Raw genomic sequence first — 27836 nt, forward strand, 5'->3', positions numbered from 1 at the left:
ACTAAACCTGGATTTATGTTGCATCTTGTTCATATTGTTTCAACATGGGTGTTGACTGTTTTATGAGTTAGAGTGCCCTTTGGTAACTCAGTTTCACATAAATGGCTGTGTCAGGCCTCGTTTACTACATTTGGTTGAACAGTTAACCACTGTTCAAGCGTGATCATCAGGGCAGAATGGATGATTAACCCCAAATACAGCTCTCATCTAGGAGAGAGGATACTTTTCCCTGGGATTTTCTGTTGACTAATAAAGGTTTTCTCCACTTTGCCTGGCGCATGTTACTGTCACTGTGGAACATTTAATTGAAATGACTCATTTTAAATTATATGACACAGTGAAGAAAGTTTCGATTAAATACCTTGTTTAGAAAAAAAGGGTCTCTCACTCTTATCTTATCTTTTGTGTTGATAAATCAATATGGTCAGATACTTTGTTTGCTTTCCAGCCAGTTGCTGTTAATATAAAAGTACCTGCGCTGAATGGCTCAGTCACACTGTGCTGAGCAAACAGAGGCAGGCCGAGCCGTTGTGTTTTTCTCTGTCTCACATTATCAAACCCTATCTGACTCTTCGGAAGCTTGAACAAACAGTTTTCACTGCAGCTCCCACTTCACCGTTTCCAAGTGAGGGCGAGCTGCACCTCTGACAGACAAGAAGACGAGGACATCATTCAGGTGTGACCCGGATTAACCATTAAACCCAAACTCTATCCACGGTGATGTTTCACTGCTGACCTCCTCAAATCACTGAATGCTCTGACTTTTGAACGCAACATTTTATTTTTGGGCTTCTCGTTCCTCTGGGGAAATGTTTGAAAAGATCTTATTCCTGCTCTGTTTGTCATCTTCACTGGCAGAACAGCTGTGCACACCTGGTAAGTGTCCATGCCTAATAAAATGCGTTTGGTTCTCACTGTTCATTTTCTTGTAGTTCCTCTAATACACTACCAGTAATACTTCAGATTCTGTTACTGTAAAACCACCACTGTATTTCCTCACAGCTTCTCCAGTCAGTGTGGAATGCAGCTTCTAATCTCACAGCAGGAACAAAGACAGATTCAGATTAGACACAAAACTCAAATATTTACTTCATATCCATGTATACATGTCGACATGACCCACGACCCTAAAATATGTGCACGCTACGTGACATTTTCTCCTTTTTCAACCCCTATATGGAAGCAATGAGTGAAGCTTGGTGCCTGGACATTGTGTACACACAGATCAGCTTTATCAGCATGGCAGCAGCAGACTGCTCTTTAAAAATTAGGATGCAAAATCATGGCATGTGGAGCACATTTAAATATGTCTTATCTTACAGATGCTTCAGTCGGTTATAAAGTTCGACTCAGCATCAGGACCGCTCTGGGAGATGAAGCTGTACGTATAAATATTCTGCACCAAATGTTGAAAAAGTGCCACTATGCTACTTTAGCGTATTATCCACATAAATACTTAATAGTTAATGTGCAAAATACTTTCCAGAATTCAATTAAAGTGTGTGCGACTGCTTATTATGAGGACACAGTGTCCAGTTAACCTTAAAGGTCTTTACAGATCTGATCTGTGCCACATTATGTGTCGTTGCAGTATGTCTGGAATGAAAACGAAAGGTTCCTTTTCCGAGCGACTCTGGCTTTTGCCATGAGGAATCACATGAGCGAACAGGAATTTGAGTAAGAAATGTTTTTTTCCTGCTCTTCTCTTGTTGTTTTGTTTTCCTTTTAGTGTTTGTGATTGTAAAATGGCACAATGACTGTTTATAGTAATGACATGATCGTGGTTTATGAACGTAACACAGATACGGTGTTTATTGTCTCCTAAAACTTCACCAGAGTGTCCAACATCATTGTGTGTGGTGAAACTCCGAGAGTGTCCTTCTGGTTTGTGGTGACATCCCCGCTGAACACAACACGCCTCATCGATAAGAAAGATGTGCAGGAAGCTGTGAGGTAAACAATACCGGAAAACCCCTGTTTGAAAATGTCTTTTGGCCTCTGGCCCTTCTTCGCATAGATCAGCTTTTTTTTCAATGCCAAGACGATGACTAATAAGCAAAAAAGAATAATCTCTCAGGTACAGAATGAAACTCCTAGAGAGCTGGAAATGATTGAGTGCTACTGTGTGAATTATGGGATAATGAGAAACACACCGTAACAATTAACAAGAGCAAACAGCAATATTACATTAGCAAACACAAACCACCATAAACTGCTGTTCATGGAGACGAAACTCCTGAATATACTGAAACTCAACAAGAGCAGGTTTTAGTGGCTGTGGATTCTAATTTACATTTTTATGAAGAAGAATGTGTTAGTGTGTAAGTGTTAACTGAGCCAGAATTAGTTAGCAGTGAAACGACACTGAACCAAGCAGCACACTGTAGTTTAATCAGTTCACTGTATCGTTTTTATGAACAGCATCCTGTTATTTTGCTATGTTTATGCTAATGTGGTGTTTTTGTCAATATATACAGTTAGGACCTCAAAGATTGGAAGAGTTATATGGTTTTTTTTTTTGGAAGTTGCTCCTCTGTCACCACCACACTGAATTTGAAATGTGGGGGTGTGAGCAAGATGTGTGTTAATTCAACGGGGTCTGACAAAAGTGTGACAAAAAAATGAACCATTTGGCAAGTATTACTATATTCATACAAACACAAACACATTGTTGGTGCCTTATAAATAATGCAATTAATTATAAAAATAATTATAAACATAAAGATGGACTTTCATGAATCACAAAAATCCTTCTGGACAACTGAACTAATGAAAATGAGCAGATAGTGATGAAACTAACACATTTCTAGTGATTAGTGGAAAAATAAGAAAAATAATGTTTGGGTTGTATTGCTCACCTGTTACCTTTATGGATCAATTGATGTTTGGACGGAGCGTCACTGACACACTGCACACACCTGTGTCAACACATTCAGTAAAACTTGACTTGTGGCAGACACAGTCTCAGAATATACTTAAGGCTGTTGTAACAGACACAATAAAGAATAGTTAAGAAACCAAAAATGATAACATGACCAGAAATCCATAAAGTACACACCACTTCCTAAATGCAAATCAGCAAGTGTGCTCTTGTATGAATGATTAAATCCATTTTAAAACCTGCTTTTTTTTTGTTTTTCTCTTTAGAAAGTCCAGGAATCGCATTAACAGTGCTTTCCTGCTAACTGATAAGACTCTGGAGTTTATTGGCATACATCCAACCCTGGCAGCCCCAGTCGAGCCTGCCACTCCTCCGTGGCTCATTGTGTTTGGGGTAGTCATGGGTATTGTGGCTGCCGGCATCATCGTTCTGCTCGGGTCCTCTCTGGTCCAAGGGAAACGGTGGGCGCATGATTTAAGGTCAACTTTTTAAAAAGCATTCTGTAAATGTGACCACTGAGCTCGATCTGTCGTGTTTTTATTATTCTAGGAAAAAAGAGGCTCATGACGGAGACGCACAGAGGCAAAGAGTGGAAAACGGAGCTGCAACCGACGGAGTTTACAACATGTCTTTTTTAGACGACAGACTGACACACATGTAAAAAGTGTTGATGTAAACTCTTTCATGTACGCAGTAAGATAAGAAAAGGTTTCTAAGCTGTTCCAGGTCGTTGGAGCTCATTAGTTTATTATGGTGTTAATCCTTTTTTTGAACTGGGAACAATTGTTAGACCATAGACAAGTTCAATACTATGGAAAATCTGCATGTTTTGAAAATTGTGACTGATTTTAACCGAACAGATGTCTGCTGTGAGTAGATCCTTTGCTGTATGTTTGCTGCTATCATCTTTCTTTGTTCCTGACAGTGAAAGTGGAAAACCCCCCAGAGTCAGTGACGGGCTTAGTTCATTATCACAGTGGCAAAGGCAAAAATACAGCTTGACACATTTCCATGTATGAGTCAGAGCACCGCAGTACCCGTGTGTACTTGTAGACACAGATATCAAAATCAAAATGTTATATTGCTATAAAAGCCAAACTTATATATATATTTTTTACTGAATATGTGTACAAACTGTGACGACCTTCACTGGTGTGGATAATGGGCTAAATGTTTGGTGATGGATGAGAAATGGTGTGTCAAAAAACTCACAAGATGCCTCACATTCATGTTTAAACCTTTGTGTGTTTGTGGTCAATTTTAAATGTTTGGTGGTACTACTTCCAGCAGGCAATTTGGAGTAATGGAGCTATACAAACAGATTTAGAGAGGTGGGCTGAACTCTAGTTCTTTAACACCACAAATCACTTCTTCCCCAATATTCTTTATTAAATTTGTACCAGTCGAACAGTCAATAATGGGACACATTTAACATAATGCTGCTGTAGGTTTGCTTCCTGTTGGAGGACGCAGAATGAATTGATGGAAGGAGCTGGAGTAGCCGGAGTGTCTGTAACAATCAGTCACTATCAGCAAAGATCCACATCTGTTCTGTTTCTTAAAATGGACAATTGACAAAAAACAAAACAACAACAAAAACAAACAAATGTTGTGGGCACAAAAAAAGATTTTTTTCAATATACAATTTCTTTTAGAATCTAATAAAGCTAACTAAAACTACCTTTGGGATGAGAATTGGCCTTTCCTGGCTTTCCCTAAAATGAAATGACTAACCATCTCTCTTCTCTGATCCATGTCCTTTTCATATGTTTCTGCTTTAAACACTAGGGGACAATACACACTGTAGCAGCAGTATTTATTATTGATCAGTAATGACCCCTGGCCTTAATTTAACATCCTCTTCTTGTTGTTTGCATCAGCTGCTGTGTCATGATCTCACAATACACTGCGCCAGTGAGAGCATGCAGTCCATATATTTCACTTCAGGTGGCACCATTGTACTGTCAGAGTCCCCTGGACAGATGCAGATGTAGATGTCCCTTCCTTCACAGTGCTCTCCTTTGTGTTCTTTAAAGAGAGTGTGAAAGGCAATGTGCCTTTAGACATTTGAATTTCAAACATATTTTAATTTACTGTTATCTTATTTTAGTCTGACTACACTTCTGAAGTCTTTCACGTTCTAACTCGTGTCTATATTTAGTTCATTGTTAGATTAAATCTGTTCCTGTGATCTGTGAGGAGAGTGTCTTATTTGCAGTTTGTACAACAATATTTTGGACTTGTAGTGTTAGACCATAAGATAGCCACAGTGTCCAGGCAATACTCCATGTGCTGATGACTAGTCTTTTTCCCTTGCATTTGATTGTCTTGCTTGGGGAGTCCAGTTATTTTACATCTCATTTTTCTTGTTGAGGTGCCAAAGATTTCCTGTGAAATTTATTTCGAAAACCTCACAATATTATTAGAATATTTGCTGATTAATTAATTCCCACTGTGGAGGAAGACAGGAAACGGCAATAATTGCAGAGAAATGTGATATGTTTTATCACATTATTGAAAATAATATTATTAAACCTTCTGAATAATAAATGAGTTTTGAAATAGCCATACAAATGAGTCATTGTCAAATGACAGATTGCGTGAATAACATTAAACAACCTCAAAATAAATGATTATTTTGCTTGTGCCTCTGTTTTCTTGGCTCATCACAAGAACAATGCCTGTGTGTGCCACCCTGTGTAATGGCTTTTGCCTACTTTTGTCTCTTTAAAAGGTGGAAGATAAACACGCCTTTGGAGATAATTCTAATCGAGCAAACAGAATGGTGAATTATAAATAATCTTGTGTGGGAGAAAATTATGCAGAACATATTGTACATTGTACGCTTATGTCTGCAACTGTTTAATAACTGAAAATCAGATGCTTAATTTCCTGCGTGTAAACAACCTCTAAAAATAAGAAACAGCAACAGTTCATTCTTGAGCAATAACCATAAAGCCGAGGGTGATATTTATCTACATATGCATAATAATTTACTGTACTTTCACAACGAGTACACAAGTGTTTGACAGTGACAATCTAATCAGTTCTAACTGTGTGCAATTGCATAGTGAGCAGGTTCTGCTACTGTAATGGTGACTACTTGCTGCAGTTGTACTCTTCCTACAGAGCTACACAATATGAGTTTATACAGTTAGAGAAGAGGCTCTGTGATCATGTGGCAGTGTAGACTCACATTACCGTGCCGCTTTTGTGATTTTAAAACTGTCCAATTCAGATGCAAATGTTGCATTAAAATTCCTCGGGTTCCTGGTGAGCGCGCCCCTATTAGAGTATCAATATTAAATATCAAAATTTCAGTCAATATTTAATGAGGCCCATTTTCTAACAATGCGGCTTTCTGGGCACAGAATCAATATTTTAAAAAAGTACATTTTTCATAACTTTAGCTTTAAAAGGCCAAGTGCATTATTAATATCAGTTACAAGAGGAGTGTGAAAAGTGACAGATTCCATATGCATTTTCTAAACATAGTGGTGTGTATACACTGTGCACTGATTCCAGCACAAATCTTCACTATACTGTCAGCCTCCAGGATTTTTCCTGGTAGGGGGGAAAAACAAGAACAATTCTGTCAGAGCTGCTGATTTTTGCCACCCCTGCTGTGTTTAAAATCTATCACTGTCAAGTGAGTTCTCCCTCCCAAACTTTTCTTTTATTGCACACTAGAAATCCCATTTCTGCTTTTCAGTTTCTTTGTCCCCGGTTTGTTTATGGGTCTCACTGAGAGTAGCCTGTGCAGTCTCAACTCCTCCAGCTGCTCGCGTCTCCCCTCTTTCCTTCTCTTTCTCCCTCTCCTGGATGATCTCCAGCAGCCTTTGAAACTTCTGGTTTAACTCCTCCATCCCCCCCACCACTCTCCCATCATCCTTCTCCCCATCGCTCTCCAGTGAGCTCAGTGATTCAGCCCTTGAGTCACGGCCCTCAAACTCATAAGTCTGCAGTGAGTCATAGGGCGGCTGCGACAGGTCAAAGGTGACCTGATCCAGACGGAAATTCAGGAGGTCTTCCATGTGGAGAGGCTGCGGGTTGGTGGCTATCGTTCTCGCAGGCTCAGCCCCCAGCGCCCAGCCTCTGTTGTTGCCAAACATCCCCCCTGGTAAGGGCAAAGGATGCGCGGTCAAATCCTTTTTCTGCAGTCCGCACGTGTTCAGTAGCTGCACTCCCGCTGGGTACAACCCGCTGCCACTAGTCCCGTTCATACACGTCCCTCTGCTATTTGGATTCAGCGAGCCCACAATGCTGTATGTGTCTCCCTTCAGGTACACAGGAGGGTTTACAGTGTTGATTTGACTGCTGCTTGAATAATTTTGTTCTGAAAGGGAGGGAATGGAGGAATCAGTATCAATGTCATCTACTGTGAAGCTGGTGGCTCCAGTGCTGTTCTGAGTTTGCGATGACCCCGGTCGTCCCTCTTGCTGGTTTGATGTGGAGTTGGTGTGACTTTGGCACGAAGATTCATTTGGGTCACTGTAAGTCAGATTTGCAATGTTGTTGCCTGGTGTCGACTCTGATTGGGTTGAGTTTGTCTGTAAAAGAAGATTTGAAGGAGACATTAGATGATTCAGAAAGACGTAGGCATTAAATGTAGAGAAGCAAAAAAAAGGCCAGTATAATACATTTATAAGCAACTGCACAGAAAACTGTGACATTTCATTACTACTGTACACTAACTTAAAAAAAATCACTGAATTGATCCCATTTGACATTAATCTATCTGAATTTATATGGTTTAAATTATTAATTTTTTTACATTTGCAGAAACCTTTGTCAAGCTGTTGATGAATCAAATGCTTTCATTCATCTGAGCTTCTCTTTCTTTCTTTTGGAAGTGTGAGTATTTGAATTTTGGTGTCTAATGTTTTTTAAATCTCGTATTTACTTTTACAGAGGTCCACAGCCTCACCCACTGATCTACCATCAGACAAACAAAAAGAATAAAAAATCTTGGTTATAATGTATAAAAGCAATTGTAATCTGTACAAATTTACAGTATAACTTATTATACTATATATATCTAGTGTCTGAGTTTAACCAGGTATTTGTTGTATTGTAGTGGTTCTTTTTCTAATTGGTTCTAGTGGTTCTAATTTTTAAGTGTTCACTAGTGATTACATTTCCCAATGCATTCTTATAAGCAGGTATTAACTTAATTTTATGAATTCAAGTTTTTATAGCTTTTCTTTTCAATATTCAGCAATTGTTTATCTGGCATTATTAAAATCGTCTGACCTTAGCCTGGTCCTGATTCTGTTTTGTGTCAGCAGCCTTTGGTTCACTGCCTTCATTTCTGTCTGTAATTTTGCTTTTCGTCCTCATATGTTCTGCTGTATGACTTCCAGGGCTCGTCTCAGAAGAGTGCAGCACAGGCTCAAAGGTGCTCTGTTTCTGGATGACGAGGGAATTGCCTATATGACCTCCAACAAGCCCATGGGTCAGCTGTGTTAGCTGCAGACCCGACTCCAGTGGCCCTGCTGGGTAATCTCTAACAACAGGCAGAGTGTGGATGCCGTAGCACAGGCGTCCATAGAGGGGAGCAGAGCCTGGTCGCTGCTGAGGGTCTAGGCTGGAGTGCGGGTTACGACTCCAGCTGCACGTCCTGGCCCTCGGCGGATTCTGTTGGGTGTACCATCTGTGCCAAAAGATAAATGTCAGAGAAAACACAGAAACACAAAGTCACATGCAAACATAAACACACTCCCATAAACCATCACAGAAAGCACAAGGAACTTAGTTTTTGCAATTTTTGGACACAGCTCACATGTTCCTGTTGTTGTGCATGTGCTGCATCCTGTGCATGCTCTGCAGCGCTGTAATGTCAAAAGCTGCGGTGTCTGCTTCCCCTCCCCCTTCATCATCGTAGGATATGATGTTCTCCCTGACATCATCTTCCTCGAAGGGGGAGTGGGAGTCTCGCTTCTGATGGCGCAATGACAGCGAGAGTGCACACACGACTAAAGGGCAAAAAAGAGACACATGACCACGTACTCTTTAGACATCGCAGAAGCAACCTGACACAACTGTTCAACATCTTTCATAAAGTCATGAAAAAAATATTCATAGTGATTCAGAGACTTCAGAGAACCGACCAAACCTACCCAACAGAGTGGTGACACATGCCAGCATGGCTAATAGGGTGACCAAGCTGAATATGAGGGACGGAGAGGTGGAAGTCACAGGCAGACAAACCATGTGTCTCTCCCATCTCTTGTCCTTCTGTCTCCCCCTATCCTCTGTTTGCATGCCCCCTCGCAGACAGGGACAAATGGTCACAGTAACTGTGCCAGTGTTGGTCAGACCCGAGGCTCCATCGCGCAGCACAACTGGCACGTACAGGGTGAGTAGGGATGAGGAGAAGCCAGGAAGGGGCTCCAAGGCTGACTGGAGCACCAGGCTGGCTGTCACACCTGATAACGTGGCAAAAAAAAAAGAAAAAAAAAAAAGAAGCATATCAAACACGGCCAGTGCACAACAGGCGTGCCCCAGTTTTGGCTGGTGTCACGTACTAAATGGGACAACAGAGCCAAATGGTACTACCTCCAGTTTCTCTCATGGTGAGGTTGAGGGCAGAGCTTGACTCTGGAGGGATGCTGAAGTGGACCGGGGTCTCCTGCCATCCCTGGTCCCTGTCGATGGCTCTCAGAACCTGAACCACCTGCAGAACAAAGAACAGAGCTTTATTTCAATGGTGCTCAAGGTAAATCTCAGGGATTTTAAGCTAATTGACAGGATGGAAAACAAGAAAAAGCCTGCTTCTGCACGGAATTGTTATACTATGGTATGACTGATTCATTTTCCCTCCATTTTACCTCATTCAGACCTCTCAAAATGGTCAAAATGAAAGAATGTGCTATATTAATAGCAGTCATTATTAATTAAAGTCATAAGGAAAACAAGTTGACACAAACTGCTGTGTTTAACAGTAGAAAGTCATACTCACTCATGATATCAAGCTCTATATCTGATATTATGCAGAGTTACTGCTTCTTTTTGTAATTACTGTACTATGTTACTGCTAATTCTGATTCTTGTAATTGTATTGGTGAAACCCAGGGTGGCTTCTATTGTGACAGAAGTTTTTCTAAAATACAAAACAAGATTTTTTTCTAGTTTATTTTAATGTAATTTAGAAGAATAAGGATCCTTACATTATTTAATTGGAGGACAGGGTCCCCTCAACACATAAGCTATACCAAAACTTCAGACTCAGCATCATCTACAGACCGAGGCTCCCGCGGGACCTTTTCTTGTATAGCCACTAAACTAAAATGCTGGAGTCTGAAGTGGTCATGCTGCAAGACATTGTTGGCTGCAAGCGTGCCTGGGATGAATATCAGTTCACAATCATTACTCACCTGAAGCAACCCACAGAATAGCTTGCACCAGTTTTTATTTTAACTGTGAACCTTGGGACTTCAAAATAGATCAAAAACTTAAGGAGATTACTAACCAGGTTAGAAACAGACTGAACAACTTGAATCCATCAAGCAAACAAAGAAACAAACAAACTGAGAATGAACAACTGGTAATATCATGCAATATAAACACGTCTTGCTGTCACTGATTCACGGAGAGAATCTTTCATCACATTGTCGTACGCCAGCTAGCAGCAGACAAGACAGCTCTCCAGAGATTCATAAACATTGGCCAGCACATAATCTGCCACTCTTTGCCCTCACTGACATCTTCAGATTACGCTTCCTCCTCAGATCCAGCAGCAACATTCAGGGGAAACAAACGAAGCACCTCAGCAACATCACTGACTATGTGCAACAACTCGTGAAATGTATGTACTTTAAATACTATTTTTTATGCCTTTATTTGCATATACATTGAAGATATTTTATTCTATTCTAAAGTCACAAAAGTAAACTACAATAAGAAAAAACAGAGTATGAAAAAAGGGCTAAGATCTCTACCTTCAGGTGCTACCCAATTATGACAAGGTCGACTCATTTATCACCTCTCACACTGCAACTGAACACACTGAACTTTGTTTATGTGGATCACATAAGATGATGCATGAAAGTATTCCACAAAAATCTTCCTTCAACTCTGAAAAACACGCAGGTGCTATAATCATTTGAAATTTTAATTAATTCACAAACAAGCTGTTTTGTTGTTGATTTGAAACGGTGGTTGTATTTTTCCATTTGCCATGTATTTTTAACCCCCTTTTCCCTTTGTTTTGTTCTAGCTGCAGCGTTTAGTTCTGTAAATGTGTGAGTTTGCATCTATCAGTCACTTAACCTGATAAGATATACTGTATGTTTGAAATGTTTGTGTGTGTGTACACCAAACCCCTACATTATTAATATCCATCATGTCTGCCTGTTTGGCTTTTTCATCTATTATATACTACTTGGAAATAGCAAACAAACACAAGCAAACAACATGAGATGACTTTGCCTCCATTACTCCCATTTGTCATTATGGTTTCAACAAAGTGGGGAAAAAAGTGAAGTCTATAATGAATAAGGAAACAAACTGCACATGACTTCAAAAATAGCTGCATGCTAGAACTTGAGAGAGAATGGCTAAAAACGAGAGCATAATCTGAGGCTGAATGTAAGATCAGAGAAAAAACAAAAAGTACGGACCTGGCCAGGGGCACTGGAGTCGCATACAGACGTTGTATACTGTCTGTCCAACTCTGGAGCATTGTCATTCTGGTCTAGTGTCTCTATGGCAACCACAACCCTTGACACAAGATTTGGATTATCTGAAAGAAAAGGAAATTGACACTAATGCTGAATTTCTATCATTTTTACTCCACACTTTGTATTCCCAAACTCCAGGTGGTGTTTTCAGTGAAAGATGACTCTGGTAAGGTCTGCTGCTCATAGCGCCTGAGGGCAGAAGGGCTGACATACCCCTCTGTGTGGCGATGACAGTGATATTATGCCACTGCTCCTGCTCGCGGTCCAACTCCATCACTGTGCTTATAAAGCCTGTGTCAGAGGCGATGCGGAACAGAGCCTCTGGGTCTGACTGGGGATCGATGGAGTACCTGAGGTGCACAAACAGGGCACGAGCAAGAATGGGATGGAAAAAGATAGTAAAGAGAGCCCTGAGTGAGCGAGCGACTAAATAAGGGAGTGATGGTGCGACAACCACCTGATATTGGTGCTCTGTCCTGTGTCTGGGTCCACAGCGTAGACCCGGCCAACGGAGCAGACAGGAGGGCAGTTCTCAGACACGTCCAGATGGTACCGAGCCTGGGAGAATCGCGGCGGCTCATCAGCATTAAGCACCATGACCCGGACTGTTGCCTGGTCCTTAAAGGGACCTTTCCTTAGGTAGCGGGCATCCACTATAGGGTTGGCAACTTCCACTGAGAACGTGTACGAATTGCGAGTCTCATAGTCCAGTAGCTGTTGGGTGAAGAAGAAAACAGGCTGCACTTTACTTAAGACCTTTCATGTATGATTCATATATATGTGTGCTGTGTATTTCTGACCATATACTTCATAATTCATGTAAGATACTCACTTTTCTCCATACCTCTATATAACTCATGCCTTCCATTTTGAACTTTCTTTTATCTCCATGTTATACATTTTTAGAGTAATTACTCATCAGGCTCTTTTCTAGCCTCACAGTCCACGGCCTCTTCAATTAAGATTTCACTTCGCAATAATTATCTTCAATACCCAATGCTGTTGAAACCCTTAAAAGTAAAAAGACACATTGGGTGCCTTTCACGTGGCCTACCCACTTCAAATGAGTGGCAATTTTTCACCAGCTGCTTATTAGTTCATTGTTTCTCATTAATTGCTCTCAGTAGAGCTCTGGGACTCTGAACCTGTCAGCAACGGAGGGTATTTGAGAGGAGTACTGAAGTGTTTAACTGACTAAATACAATTAATTTGCAGTACCAGGCTGAAGCAAATTTGTTTAATCTCCGGGGATGCTGCCTATTAGATACTTTTTTCATTATGTGACCATTTAAGCTACACATAGCTTCAAATCCTCTGTAATTATTAAACACTTAGTTAGTAATAAACTAAAGCTGCTTTACACAGTTTCTCTCCGTGTGTATACACGCGTCTCACCTTGTTCAACACTATGACAGCCTCTCTGTCTCTTCTACTTATATTGAACATTTCAGCCTCCTCGGTGTCCAGGATTGTAAACTCCAGCTGTGCATTTTCTCCCAGATCTGGATCAGTGGCAGTGAGACGGCCCACCTCCACACCTGGTGCTGCTAGCTCAGATATAGAGAATGACCACGCACCTGCACAGAGACAAACAATGAATATGATAGCTCTGAAAACTGGCAATGCATGTTGATGATTGAAAAAAAAAGTAATGGGGAATAAAATGCGCAGTACTCAGACTGTGCAACAATTAGTCAAATCAAGCACAGTAGGTGTCATTCAGATATCATTTCACAATGAAATTCCCTCCGTTTGTTTCCATGTACAGTTCTCATTTACAGAACTGCGGCACAGCAGCACAGACAGGGAGTTTTGTATTAAAAACAGCATTTGGTAGATACCCACTTCCAACGTGCTCAGACTTCTGAAGCCTCATTTTAGCTTTGAATTTTAGAATGTATTTTCGTACAGAATGAGAAATGTAAATTTTGTGTCCTGTTACTTACTCTGGAATTGTTTTAGGAGGTGATGTCGCTTTGGCCGGTCAGGAGAAGGGAAACAATTGCAATTTTAATTCAAATTCCAATAACTCTTTGAGAGTTCTTTAAGATGCATCTTAATAGCAATAAGAAACCATCCTTTGTCTCGCATGAATACCTCATACTACTATTAAATTGTGTTCCCATATGATTTTAACCCAAATGTAACACAGGACTTCGTAGACATTTTCTATTTGTTTTGAGCTGGATGAACGTGATTAGACTCTCTGATGTCCACTGAATATCTGTTGGTTTTACTGACAGAACAAGCTATTTGTTGATGCTTTGGAGTCTGAGATACATATTATTTATTATTTTGTGAACATTTTACTGACCAAAAGCAATTATTACTGCACTAGAATTTAGATTAGTAGAGGCATGGTCTACTGCCCCTTGGGTCCAGATTGAAATTCATCTAAATACTGGAAATTTTGTAGTAGGGATTAGTGTCCAGGAGATGAAGCCTATCACTACCATTAGGTGAAAATTTGTCCTATGGTTTATGCTAAATACATTTACCTGCAGTATCACAACCTAACACACATACAGTCAAAGGTCATGAAATGGTGGGACAGCTGATCATTACAATCAGTTAGTGTCAACTTCCTGTCTCTCTCACTTGCTCAAGCTCTCTCCGCCTCTCACTAAAATTGTCTGTTAACCACTGCACACAAATAATGACCAACAAAGTCAGGTGACTCACAAATGTCTTAGCTGAATACTTATATGACATCGTTCAATCCCCTAACTTCTTATTATTATAAAATAGTGTGTTTGGAGTATATATTTAATGAACATTTACCGCAGAAAAGACACGTTCAGATTCCATCAGCCTAATGGAAAGACGTGCATGTGAAAGGAGTTGCTGTCTTGTTTATAGGGTTAATCCTGTTGACAATAGAGTATCTGTTAGTTTGTTGGATTAGGCGATTTAAAGTTATTTTGGGTTCTAGGAAAGGTGAGACGAGACCAAAAGACCAATAGTGAACACCATTATTAATTAATCCAACACCAAAATAGGTATCAATTCTGTTTATCTCCTCACGATGTTACAAACATCCACTACACACTCTAAACCTCTGTAAAGCTTTAAATTGATAGTCACATGCCCCAAGAGTTTTCTTTATTGAACTAAGGAGCTCATCTGTTATTGTTTTTCTTGGATTACAGTCTGTTCACTTAGGAGGCAATAAAATGCATCGGGTGATGTGTGGCAACTCATGTCATTTATTCACCGAGCTTCAAGACCCCTGCGTGCCTGCAATTCGGCACGGCAATAAGCAGCAAATTCAGAGAAATGCCTTCATTTTAATCAGAGCAAGTCCTCCTTGCTGATTGTTAATCATTCTGATCCTCCACGTAATAAACAACGTTTGAACATCACCCCCTTCGTATTCAAGAACATGCTAAATGAGCCGTTGGCTTGAATGGCGACGTTATCGTTAAACAGAAAATAATCACCTGGAGTAATGTTGAGAGGGTGGGAATTTATATCCAGATATCAGTAAATAAATAAAACACAGCTGGCATTTGGAAATATTAAATTGCCTCTATAACGTACTGTATTGCAGCACAATATATCAACACAAGGAACGGTTTAAACATTAAGATGAAAGACAGTAACCAGAGACTGTCAGGAAGAAGAAGAAGAAGTAGGGAACAGCGGGGAAACAGCAAATAGAGAAGAGGTAGTATATAGAGAAATGCAGTATATGTCTCAAAGTGTTAGACACATTCTGCAGTGATTTTACTGTCTATTGAAGCAGAAAGCAGTGAACTTTAAGATGAAATATTAATAGTGTGGAACAGGGAAAAGCTTGGATAAGAAAGAGCGGACATGATCTTTCACTCTTCTACGTCAAGCTGCAGTCCATTTAAACCTCAGGGACTGAACGGGCGTGTTTATGTGAATGTTAATGCCAGTCATTTTGGCGAAGGTTATATTATTGCAAATCATGTCAAAAACTATGATTAGGACGAGTGCGTGAAATAAAAGAGGAAGACACTGGACTGACAAGCTGGTTAGCTACTTTTGAGCTTATATCTTATCTTGAACCTGTCAAGGGACCAAAAGGAGGCAAGAAATATCAGACTGCTGTCACAAATGCCATTACAAGATGTTTCATCATTTTAATCTCTACACACAGACACGCACACACATATTCTAAAGCTACAGATATTGAAAGCAGCCACCAGGTAAGTGGTGATCTGATAACAGCAGTGCTTACTCCGTCTGAAGTGAGGGGGGTTGTCGTTGACATCACTCAACTTCACAGTGACTGTTGTAGTCCCTGACAATCCACCCAGGTGTCCCCCCATGTCTTTGGCCTGAAGGACAACCAGATATTCATCCTGAGTCTCTCTGTCCATGTCAGGGACTGCAGTGCGCAGGACGCCTGGTGGAGAGGAGAGCAGGAAGTGGACCAAAAATCACAACAGCAACAGATTTCACAGTGACATAACGTCTCTCGAAATTAGCATCAAGGGGAGTCAGATGCATACATTTTCGAATTAGGACACTGGAAAACATATGACTCCAGGCCACGGACCTTGTAAAATGTGGAAAATGTAAAATATTCTTATCCACCACACTAGACATGTGGTGGCTAGGATGCAACATATGATGTCTAACAGCACCACTGGGATGTACTGTTTTAAGGGGAATCGTCAGCTGGACAGGCAAGTTATGGTCAACAGCTTTGAGAAGATGCATGATGTATGTCAGGTGAAGGCCAGACCTGTCTGAGGATCCACAGAGAAATAGTCCTGGCCCTGAGTAATAGCATACACCAGCCGGGCACTGTTTCCATATGTTGGGTCATCAGCGTCTCTGGCTGTGACTTGGATTATGGAGGTGCCTGTGAACAGAGGAGTTAACACAGTTTAAAGATCCCTTTCTATGCATAGTAGTTAATACTGGTAACTGTTTACATAAAAAACTATCTTTTAAATATCAGGTACATCTACAGGATTAAAAAGACAATCCACTTCTCTGCTGTCTATTCAGGTGTATTCAAAACCTCTTTATAGTCTGATTCCTTGTTGAAAAAAACACTTCCGTAATATCTGGAGTTGTGCCACAAGTAGTGAATTTCTCGAATAATGAGAATTTGAATGTTGGAAAGTCCTGCTGCAGAGGTAGGTAGAGAAATCTCCATGAACTGATGTTAGTGTGTTACCCGTTACAAATTAGCAAAGCTTCAGAGATACAGGCAAAATATACTGTATCTCAACTCCTATCACAGTCCTCTCAGGATTACTTTTAAAAACTTTGATAATTTCCTAAATGTCATTTAGCATCAAGCACATGCTAACAGATCAAAATAGGATGACAATGTTAAACATTACCTGCAGAACATCAGCATTTGGGCTTTGTGAGTATGGTAGCATCTGATGTTAACATTTAGTTCAATGCAACGCTATAGACTCTGCGTCCACATTGTTTATATATATATATATATTTATACCTACCAATCTCATTATAGTTCTCTGCATTTTATAAATGGGATTATTACTATTGTGCAACTATGGTACAAAATGGGGATTTTCATTTACTTCTCAGTATGGCCTCCTTCCAAATGCAGTGCCTGTTTGTCAAGATAAACACCTGATGGGACTGATTTTCCCAGCATCAAACTGTAATAGGCGGGGTACAGTCTGGACAGATAGCCAGTTTATAACAGCGCTGACATACACAGAAAGACAATCATTCACATCTATGGTCACCATTTAACCTAACTACATGTCTTTGGATGGTAGGAGGGAATCAGAGTATCAGAAGAACACGGGGATAACATGCAAACTCCACACAGAAAGGCTCGCGGCCTGGATATGGGTTGAGGCAACAGTGCTAACCACTCCACCACTGTGCCGCCCACTCTGCAGTAAACCATATGGAAATATGGCATTCATATTATTTCATGTATGAATTTGTAAAATGACGGCTCACTGTGCTACGCTGATCTGTTTTCGTCTGCCACTTAGTTTCATCTCTTCAGCGATGTTTACGTCACATGCTTCATGACTCATTTTTTCCCCACTTTTGCACTTTTGTATTTTGCTTTTATCGATATTGCACCATTTCAACCTCAGCCAAGATAAAACATGTTTGCGATATATCAAGCTTTTGTTTTTTTCAATTTTGCAGCATTTCTGACCAAAAACATTGTTATATGGCTATTGGTGTATTATTAAACAGGATATAGATTTGAGACACAGCCTTGGTCTCTCTTTGCTTTTGAAAACACGTTGCAATTAAAATCCACTGGAGATAAAACGCATTCAGTAAATTCAAGCTTTACACAAACGCTGCTCTCCATGAAGGACAAAAAATTTAAAGCCACCTTTTGATAGATTTTTAGTGGAGCAGCACTTAAATGTAGTTTTATGCTCTGTACCTATGTTGGACATCTCTGGCACCATGGCAACATACGGTTCACTGGGGAAGACAGGAGGGTTGTCATTGATGTCCTGCACTCTGATGATGAACTCAGAAGACGGCTCCAAGGCTCGGCCAGTCTGACGGTCTGTAGCTGTTGCAATGAGACGGTACTGGTCCTTCTCCTCCCGGTCCAGAGACTTTGTTACATGTATGTTACCTGTGTTGCTATCAATAACAAACACTGATCCCACTCCCTCTCCCTCCAACGTGTACTTAGTCTGGCCGTCTCCTTTGTCCATATCTGTGTGCAGCTGGAAAGTAGACACACACACACAGAGTCTGTTACACTAACTTTACCTTCAGGCAACATCACAGTCCGCTGATGCAGGTGTCGCTCATTAACACTCAGCTATTTGTCTAGCAAGTACTGCAAACATTACTGTTAGATGGGTGATTTACGTTAAGATGGGATGTGCTCTGTGAATCTAAAATGAACGGCACCAGGTGTGAAAGATACATATGGGACCAGGATTGGAGTGCTGATGCATTCAGCTAATTAACTCACTGGACCAAAGAGGCCACTGGGGGAATTGTTATGGGCAAAACCACATCAACGTGGACAGTGGCCCTGCAAATGTGCCACATGTATGTTCAGAGATGCGTTCTGCTAAGACAGGCAGTATCCATCTGTAAATCTTCCTGTCTCTACTATCCATCTGTCCCTTCTTTCCCCTTCTTGTAAATCCATCTGCCTCCCCGTACCTTTTAAACCACCTCTTTTTCCAGTCCTTGTGCTGCTCTCTTTTCATCAAGTTACCTCGGTTACACAGAATGCCCATCTGCTCACATTTCTCATTCATCTCTCTCTCTCTCTCCCTCGTTTGGATGTCTGTTTTGCTCTCTGGTGCAGAATACTGGTTGAGTATTTAATGGCAGAGAGGATATTAGTGTGGGAGAGATAGGTAAAAGGCCAAACACACAGAAATAGAAAGCTAAAGCGATTACTCAGCCTTCATCATACTTAGCTTTCTGACCAGAAACCTTCACATCTCTCTCCCCCTTAAGGCACATCCGCACATGCTCATAATCCACAAAGCTTACTCACAAACTCTGCTGCGGACCTTAGATACTCACGAGAACTAAAGCTTTTATTTTAAAATTCAGCCGCAACAATGACTGCTCACAAATTTCCAGGGCAATTTGAAATGGGATTTTTTTTTTTGTTTGCTTTTTTGTTTGCAAGACTCTGTTTCATGACATTTATTTGTGCACATCGTGTGACACAGACATACAGAAATGAAACTGCCTAAAAAAAAAAGAGTCAAAGCATTTGTGCTGGAAACGGATGCATACTTGAAAGCATCAGTATATTCCAACATAATGCATGATGGCTCCATGTTCAGATGAGTTCAGTCCACACACTGTATAGAATGCGTGCTGAGACTGGGAGAAAATATAAGATTAGCGTTCATTTTGTGCATGTGCCGTGGTGTGTATGTGTTGGAGGATGAAGTTGCGGATTATAGAAACTCGCGATAGAACACCCTACAAATTGCTAGATAAGGGGCTCGGGGTTTTTTATTTATCCCTACACCCACATCCCTCTCACTCTTTTCTTCCTTAAAGCTAGCTTCGATTTTGATCCCACACTTCACCACGAGAGACATCTTTGTCAGAGTGTGTGCCTATCTCGCTTCAAACCACCCCACCCCCCTTCCGCTCACACCTCCCTCTCTGTTTCTATCCGGCCCTACTCTCCTCACTGGCTAATTGCTGGCTCAGTCCTGCTGTGCTTCAGTCAGCATGGAAAAACACTCTCATCGTGGGGAAGAAATGTATCCACCACGTACAAACAAAGCGTCTCTTCCAGTTCCTTTGTCACTTTCTCTCCTACTCTCTAATCTGAATTTTCTCCTCCTCTCACGCAGGCTGTACATCCACCCCCAGGTTTATACCTGCTTTCTTTGCCTGCCAGACGCTACGTTTTTTCACACGGGTTGACGCACATATCATCGGAACTGTTGATAGCTCACCTAAAACTTTGTACCAGCAATGGGCTTGACATCATCATTGAACTATTTTTGGCAAACAAACTGAGTTGCCTTTCAGGAAAAAAGCACTTCCAAGCCTTTGCAATGCAGGGATGCCTGTTTACATAAATATCAACATTAATACTGTGCTTGCACAGGAATGAGCATTCTCACGTGTCTACTGATTGCTTTAACACTCCTCCCTGACTCTATCAATAACAACCAGAGAGCAAGATTAAACATTTATGAGGTGTACACTGCACTGGTAAGAATCCAATCTAGACTGTCATTATAAAGCATACAGCTAGCTACAAAGTGGCTGGCAACATTCCCTGTTAGCGTTACAGTTGATATAATCCTACACTGAGTATACTGTAGCTGCCAGCAGCTGCATTAGTGGGGAGCGCCTGACTATGAAATGCTACAAGTAAACCCCTGGGATCTGAATGGATCAGGTGTGCTGTGGCTTAAATCATCTCAGACACTTTTCGTGTTGCGACACTGAGCAGTTGAAGGTTGCTGGTGTGGCGACTGTGAAGACTCAAGTGTGTGACACAGGAAGTGGGGGGACTGCTGCACAAAACTGCAATTATTTGGTGTGGGCTTTTTGTGCCTCATTCCTCACTGTGTGATGGAACATTTTGAGCACAGAAAGAGATTTCTTACAAGCACACACGTTATAATTTGTAGAGAAATGATTAATATTATTATGCAAACAAAATGAAAAATGGGTTTGGTCCACAGCATGTTTACTAGCAGGTTCGCTAAGATTCAAGTACCATAATTAGCTCATCTGCCCTGTCTCAATGTCAGTAGCATATCTGCTTTGTGTGTTCTCAAGTTTGCCTGCCAATGAGAAAATTAGAATAGGTAATTTCTTAGTGTCTGTTTTGTCTCCAGTTGGATTACTTGTGGTTGCTAAAACATTTAGTGATCTTCATAGATCATAGCTCGCTGTGTTCTGCCAGATAAGCACGGTTTAAACAGTAGTGAACTAAGCCTTTTAAAGTTGCATCAATGATAACAATGTTTTAAAAGTAGCAATCATAAACAGTTTCAGGTAAAAACTGCAAAAATGGCTGATGTTGCCATGATGATGCCTACAACCTCATAAGCTAATAAATCAGGGCATTCGTTTTTTCTTAGACTTTGGCTAAATTAGTTAGTAACTGCGGTGACCTGTGTGGTTTTTTAAAAACGTACAGTGCAACAAAGCTGCATTTGCTGCTCTTAAACAGGCCATATTATGCACAATGTGCTTTTATTCTGGGGCTCTACTGAAATAATTCTGGATGATCTGCAATTCCAAAAACGGTTTCTTTGTATGTTTGTGCAGCACCTCTTTTCATCCTGTCTGGTTCATTTTAGCTCCTCTGTCTTGAGGGTTTCCCTCACACAGAGCCCACATTGTTCTGACTGGCTGTAGGTGGGCGTGCAGGTCCAAAAAACCGGTCTATTTATGAACTGACAAGATGAATACTTTTCAGGATTGTCTGGGGCTTTTTGGGAGGGTCCAGAAAAGGCCTGTGGGAGCCACGGGAAAGTCTCATATCAGAGTTGACAGATTGTGCTGTGATTTCTTCTATATATTGTAAAGGTTTGGCATTATTAATATTGTTATTATTATCATTATTATTATTGAGTATTATTTTTACTATTGTCATTTGGCTTTGCTTAAAATGTTAAATAAAATATGAACCTTTAAATTTCAGCATGACCTGCTTCATACCCTACTTAGCTATCAGTTAATTGAATTCAAACTCAAAAACAAAAAAGGAGGGAATGATACAGCTAAAAAAGCCAACCTGATGTTTTGAAAGAGCAACACCTCTATAAAGTGCAGATTTACTTACATAACAGAATTTAATTAAGGATTCATAAAACAGGTGTGTAACTCAAAACTGTTTAAACTTTATAGACTGTTTACGTGGGACTGCGGTTTTGCTTCCCTCGGTGCTATAACCAATAAGATCAAGTTCGAGGGTTTGTGAGCTGTGAAAGTGCAAAGCAGGGAAATTTATTCAAAGCCTTTTGTGCATTATAGCAAACTTGTAAATAAATGCATGTGTAGGATGTGATAGACTTTTTGTTAAATCGAATTATTATTTTCATAATTCTGATTTGTCAACAAAATGTATTTTATGTGCTTGCAATCTTTTTCTTATTCTCCAGCCTTATCAGAAATATAACTCCACACAGCTAGAAACAGATGACTTACATGTGCACGCTGACTGGTTGTGACAACAGCTTACCCGTCCAATAAGCACAGGCTCCGGCCCTCTGTACTCCTCGATCACAAAGAACTGGTTCCAGAGCCAGCTCCTCCGGCAGCGAGAGCGAGGCCCCGACCGATCGTCTTCAGACTCCTTGACCCACTTAGAGCCTCCCCTTGTCCTCTTAGGCACAACGTCACTGACACCTGTCTCCAAGTGGAGCTCAGGCTGGAGAGCAAACTCCTCTTCTGAACTCGGTGCTCGACTGTGATCATTAATTACACCTTGAACCTCTCCATTAGTCAAATTGCTCCTTTTCTTGTGGTTCAGCATGAGTTCAGGGCTATGTTTAGCTATCAGGGATTTGGCAGCAGATTCAGGGTGTTTAAGTACGACTGTTTTCTTTGCTATGTTCTTAGAGTCAGAATCCTTCGGTTCTCTGTCACTTAGTTTAAGAGCCACATTTGGCAGAGTTCTTTTATCATCCTTTTTATTCAGGAGCTGGCTTTCCAATTCTTTGATACTCACAAAAAAGTTGTTCGTGGACTTTGGAGGAGGTAAAACTTGTTCTTTGCTTGACATTTCTGGCAAGTCCTGATCTTCCTCTGAAAGGCCAGCAGCCACCGAAATGGCATTTCTTTCTCCTTTACTTAATAAAAGAAAGAGAAGCACTATGTGTGCTGCCATCGCTGGGGGGTCACTGATCCGTTTGTTTCAAAGAATGACTGAATGGCTGGTCAGATGCAGGATTTCATTGTGGTCCATCTTGTTCTTTTACCGTCTTCTTCCTCTTCCAGCATATCTTTGTTTAACCAATCTTCTCTCCCATTTCCCAGTGCTGTACACATGCTGCACAGGATCACCTGCGAGGACACATAATTAGTGTGATCTTCACTGTATTCATTAAAACGGGAAGCAAATGCTTCAAGATACAGTAGTGAAAAGACAAAGACGTTGACATGTAACTTGTCCTATAAAAAGAATAAGAACTTTTGAGACAAATTTGTGGTTAGAATTTTTCACTTTTGGTTAAACAGCTCTGTTTTAATCTGAGCTGTCTGCAAACTGCCGTAAAAAAAGAAATTATGAACATTACGGTCTGATAAGAAATTACCTTTGTACCTGTTAGTCATATTATTCTCAATGCTGTTGTGTTTCAGTCCCTTTATTGATCACTAAGACATTCTCAGAGAGTTAAGTGTGGTCTTAAAATTTTTCAATTAATTTGGTGCCCGAGGTCCTGCCGATGAGGTGGAGCTCAGGTACTTTACTGTTCCTTGTCACACATAATTGCCTGAACATCAGTTGATTGATGTCAACCCTAAAGATGGTCTCCCCATGCCTCAATGGCCAGTAGTGAAAGAAGTTCCCCTAAAGAGATTAATTAGACTCATAAATAATTTAATCAATGACTTGTCCTCATTTCCCAAAAGTTTAATGATCTGAGTTTCGTTAGTATTTGAGTCAGATCGGGGCCATTGATCTTCGAAACTTGACGCACCGAGAAGTGTCAGCAGCTTAACAGGAGCACAGTGTTTCCATCCACATCCCACGTGCATCCATCACTCTGCTTCGCGATTTTCCTGTAACCAACAGGAATTTTCTGACATCTGTTTTCAACTTTATGCACGCATGGAGAGACGCATTATCAACCACGTGCATGCAGTGCGACTGTGCATGAGTCACTGGCGCACAGGGACACGGCCTTCAAATCAATTTAAATAGCGTGTGCAGCAAGACTTAAGGGTTAAAATGCTAAAATAAAAATAAAAAAGCTGGGAATTTGTCGGCACAACCTGCTGTGTGACGCAAATAATCAGTAAAGAACATTTAAATGACACAGTGCACACTGATAAACCTAAATCCTCCAGCCTCATCTCACTAAATAACTAAAGTGAAACATGCTTTTGTTAATTTAGATGCAAATAAGCACAGAGTGGGCCTATAGTAATGCACAAGCCTTTGATGGCACTATATAATATGAGCCATAGCATTTTGTGATATATCCAAATTGATATGCTACATTTGAGAAGAAGGACACATGAAAATGAAACCAATGTTCATTTTCCTTCCAGATACTGACCTACTTTCTAAAAAGTAAGCTTGAGAGCAGATTCAATTTGAGCGTGTGATCCTAAGAAATATTAAGTCATTTCTACACTGTTTACGTCATTGTTTTCTCAAAAGGAAATTCATCCTTGATTTTTTTTGGCGTTTCATTTTGCACACCAATTACACCAAGTCATCCATATGTAATGCTTCGTGTTCAGCATCTGCATCTGTTTGGCATCATCTTAAATCAGGCAAACTACAAGGCGTGCTTCTTTCCAAACACTTTTTTTTTTTTTTTTGTCTTGCTCAGCTATTGTGCATTAGCAGACAGAGCTTACACTTCTCTCTGCCAGCTTTGCTCCAAAACCATGTTGCCGGCAGTACATGTCATTCACTGTTGTTTGAAGTCTTTAGACTATAAGTGCATATTAGATGTGTGTGAAATGTAAGGCAGGGATAGACGATGAAAGCGTGAGGGCGATTTGCTGTTGCCGGCTCCGAATGGAATGATGAGTGGTGACATAGCTCTAAATTACAAATCGCTGTTTCAGTCTCACTTCACTCTGCAACGAGACGCTTCACTGCAACAAGGGTATTTCATTTTTGTTAAAAATAGCCTGTGCATCTCAGGCCTTTTACATAGGGAAAATGGGAGATGCTGGCAGAAAAAGGATGGCAGAGGAGGGGGTGGTGATGGTTGTGGTGGAAGTACACTGAGATGAGGAGGAGGGGGGGTTGGCCTGGCTGGCTTAAACGACCAGGACATGAACAGATTCTGTGCCATTTGAGCATCTCTAGCTGTTCTCTGCTCCTGCCGTTGGTCCTAACCCTCATGGAGCTCTCATCCATCCTCGCAGCCTCTCCCCAGCTCAGCGCACGGCACACACGCACAAATCTCCTAAGTCTTTCCAAACAAGTCGAGCGATGAGAGAGGTCCACTGCACTGAGCGTATCAGTCACCTCATTATTGTCAGGGCTCGACACTCAGACAGCTTAACCCTGAGTGACACCACAGCACAATCACCGTGCTGAGCCACTGAGCAGCCATGTACTTATTTGTCCCGTTTAAACGCCTCTGTGCTCACAAGATGCTGTGCTGAGAGAGTTGGAAATATTTTCCTCGGTGACACTGAATTGTAAACACAGAATCACACACGTTTATAAATATATTGTTTGATTTCTCGCACCGCTTCCGCCTGGTCACGCACACAAGCGCGCGCTCACGTGTGGCCCGCTCATTAGCATATCCACTAGAGAAAACACTAAACTGCCCCGAGCGTCACCTGAGACTTGTTAGTGTTAATGGGATTCACGCACTTTGGAGCAACTATTATAACGAATATTAAATATTAAAAAAATAATAAATAAACAAATAAACAAATACCTGTGGGCTGTCCAGCGACCCCGCCGGAGCGCGAGCGTGCCCCTCCAAGCCCCGCCCACCACCCGACGTGTGAAAGGTGCACGCGGCAGGTGAGTGTGTACCGCGAGCACAGATGGCGCACGGGCGCACACACACACACACGCGCGCGCGCGCTGCCGTGCCAGGAAGCGGGACACGGTCCGCCATCTGTGCACAGCCCGGCGCACAACCTCCTCTCAGCCCGGCGCTAGTTCACCTCAGGAGCCCGAACATCTGCTCGTGTTTGTGCGTGAGTGATGCCGAAAGGTTCGTTCCTGCTCGTTATTTCCGAGAAGCGGCTTCAAACTGACAGAGACACAGTTGGACACCAAAAGAGCCCGAAATGAAAACACACGAAAGCTGAACGGTGCAGCGGAAACTTGGCACGTCCGCGCGTTGGTGAGAGGCATCACTTAAATAAACTAGTGAATCGTGAAGATTAAAATAAATAAAAAAATAAAAATAAAATAAAAAGTCATCTTATGGAGGAGAACAGGGCTTACCGTGCGTGTGCAGCTCTGCTCCGGTGCTCGCCTTGTTTAACGGAGCTGAAATGATCCAACGTGGGAAAGGATGCCGAGGTTCATCTGAGCTCAACGTGAGGTCTGTCCACTTAGCCCAGTCTCCGTGTCTCTGCACCCCGTCCCTCCCTCTCCCTCCCTCAGTCTCTGCCTCTCTCTCTCTCTCTCTTTCCTCTCTCCATTAGTTTTTTACTGTCTCTTAAAAACAGTAGTCCCTCTAAAAGCCTACTATTTTTGCGTAGAGTAGCCTACCACACATGTGCCCAAGCTGGCCGACATTGCCATTATAGTTTGATCTGCTCAAATGTGTCCACAAACACAGCTTTGGTTTCTATTCATGACGGTTATTGCGGGTTTTCTCGACAGCCCCATTTAAGCCCTCAGTATTTTGTGTTTGTGCGATCATTTCCTTGAAGCAATGCAGTGTTTTTCTAATCTCCTTAAATATAGCCAGTCTGCATAATGATGTCCAAGAAGTTTGCTTTTTTTTTCTTCCAGCGGTTCCCACCCCGAAGCTGGACCAGAAAATTAAATCAACGATGCAACAAAAATGAAATTTCACAACTAGCCTGGTCTTCTCCCACTTGATAAAACGGGTCTGTAGTTGCCCTGTTATTTCTGCTTTCATAGAACCTTTTTCCTGAGTGGGTTCAATAGATCGATGATGTGTTTTGACTTGGAAATGAAAGATTTATTTAACAATCAAAAACAAATGTTAACAATTAGATATAAATTACATTTCTGCAGTTTGTTTAAGGTTCATATTAAGTCTTAGCACGCAGATTTTTTATTATTAACAATATAGCACAATGGAACTGGACAAAAGAAAACCACTGGTACAGTGCGTATAAATTGAGAAACAAGAACAATTCAGTCTGTAAATAAAAGGTGCTTGCAGCAAGTGTTACCTTGCTAACATGATAATGCCTGCCCGTTAAAGTGAGTTTTGAGAAGGGACTTCAAGGTTCGTACTGAGGTGGGCTTCCTCTGGCAAGGTGTTAATAAGAGAGAATTTATTAGGAAAGCACTTGTGAAATTCCTCATATTTTTCAAAGGATGATTCAATCTCATGCCTGGCAGAGGGGCTGGTGGCATATTGAATTACATGGACTAAATGTCTGGAGTTCTATTGAGACTGAGACGTGAGATCAGAGAAATAAGGCGATCTGGATTCCTGCAGTATGATACTTATACATGTAGTCTCTTAAAGTTAACTTTCTTCGGTGGCTTCCTACACATGCACTTCAGAGCTGGAGCTGTGTTCATTAAACCAGGGCTGGGCTAAGTTTAAATTCTTTGTCTCAGAGGGACAATAGTGTCTAAGATTGCTACACAAGTACTGTTAAAATGACCACCTAGTTCCTCAGTGGTGGGAGGTGACATAGGAAAACTGCTGGTGTTAGTGGCACTGTTAGATCGCACAGCAGACTGCCAAAAAACAAGAACTTAATGGAATACATAGCTTAGAAAAGGGGGCAGACAGCACAGTCCTAAAACTAGAATTAAGTATAGACAAGTGAGTGGGAGCAAAGCCAGATGTGCTAAATCTAACGTGTGACCCATAGAAACGGTAGTGGACTGATTAAAACCATATTAATCAATTATGTTCAAGAATTCTATTCATATGTGTGATGTTGGAGAGACAACAAAGATGGATAAAAGTCACTGAAAGCTTAATCCTGACATGGTAGAGGAT

General features: G+C 41.1%; 2 protein-coding genes across 2 annotated transcripts; one reads left to right on the forward strand and one right to left on the reverse strand.

Annotated features, from left to right (window-relative positions):
- The first annotated feature begins 546 nt into the window (after nt 1-546).
- Nucleotides 547-4607, forward strand: cltrn (collectrin, amino acid transport regulator). The gene is made up of 6 exons (XM_026344156.1): nt 547-876; nt 1323-1381; nt 1592-1677; nt 1837-1953; nt 3148-3342; nt 3431-4607. Exons 1-6 carry the CDS (start codon nt 810-812, stop codon nt 3540-3542), a joined length of 636 nt encoding a protein of 211 aa, XP_026199941.1. The 5' UTR covers nt 547-809; the 3' UTR covers nt 3543-4607.
- A 1960-nt stretch (nt 4608-6567) lies between these two features.
- Nucleotides 6568-26761, reverse strand: LOC113152433 (cadherin-24). Its single transcript, XM_026345684.1, has 14 exons — nt 26123-26761; nt 22205-23028; nt 17939-18233; nt 16280-16399; nt 15770-15937; nt 12958-13139; nt 12020-12276; nt 11776-11912; nt 11503-11624; nt 9440-9557; nt 9001-9309; nt 8664-8856; nt 8135-8534; nt 6568-7431 (listed from the first exon to the last, which is right to left on the reverse strand). Exons 2-14 carry the CDS (start codon nt 22850-22852, stop codon nt 6568-6570), a joined length of 3813 nt encoding a protein of 1270 aa, XP_026201469.1. The 5' UTR covers nt 22853-23028; nt 26123-26761.
- Between the last annotated feature and the right edge of the window lie 1075 nt (nt 26762-27836).

The sequence above is a fragment of the Anabas testudineus genome, chromosome 4 (assembly GCF_900324465.2).
Source record: "Anabas testudineus chromosome 4, fAnaTes1.2, whole genome shotgun sequence".
NCBI lineage: Eukaryota > Metazoa > Chordata > Actinopteri > Anabantiformes > Anabantidae > Anabas > Anabas testudineus.

Coding starts and splice junctions, on each gene's coding strand:
- cltrn (XM_026344156.1), top strand. CDS start 810: ATGTTTGAAAAGATCTTATTCCTGCTCTGTTTGTCATCTTCACTGGCA. Junction 877..1,322: donor AGAACAGCTGTGCACACCTG/GTAAGTGTCCAT, acceptor CTTATCTTACAG/ATGCTTCAGTCGGTTATAAA. Junction 3,343..3,430: donor TCTCTGGTCCAAGGGAAACG/GTGGGCGCATGA, acceptor TTATTATTCTAG/GAAAAAAGAGGCTCATGACG.
- LOC113152433 (XM_026345684.1), bottom strand. CDS start 22,852: ATGGCAGCACACATAGTGCTTCTCTTTCTTTTATTAAGTAAAGGAGAA. Junction 12,277..12,957: donor CTGTCATAGTGTTGAACAAG/GTGAGACGCGTG, acceptor TTCACCCAACAG/CTACTGGACTATGAGACTCG. Junction 8,535..8,663: donor ATGCACAACAACAGGAACAT/GTGAGCTGTGTC, acceptor CTTTTGGCACAG/ATGGTACACCCAACAGAATC.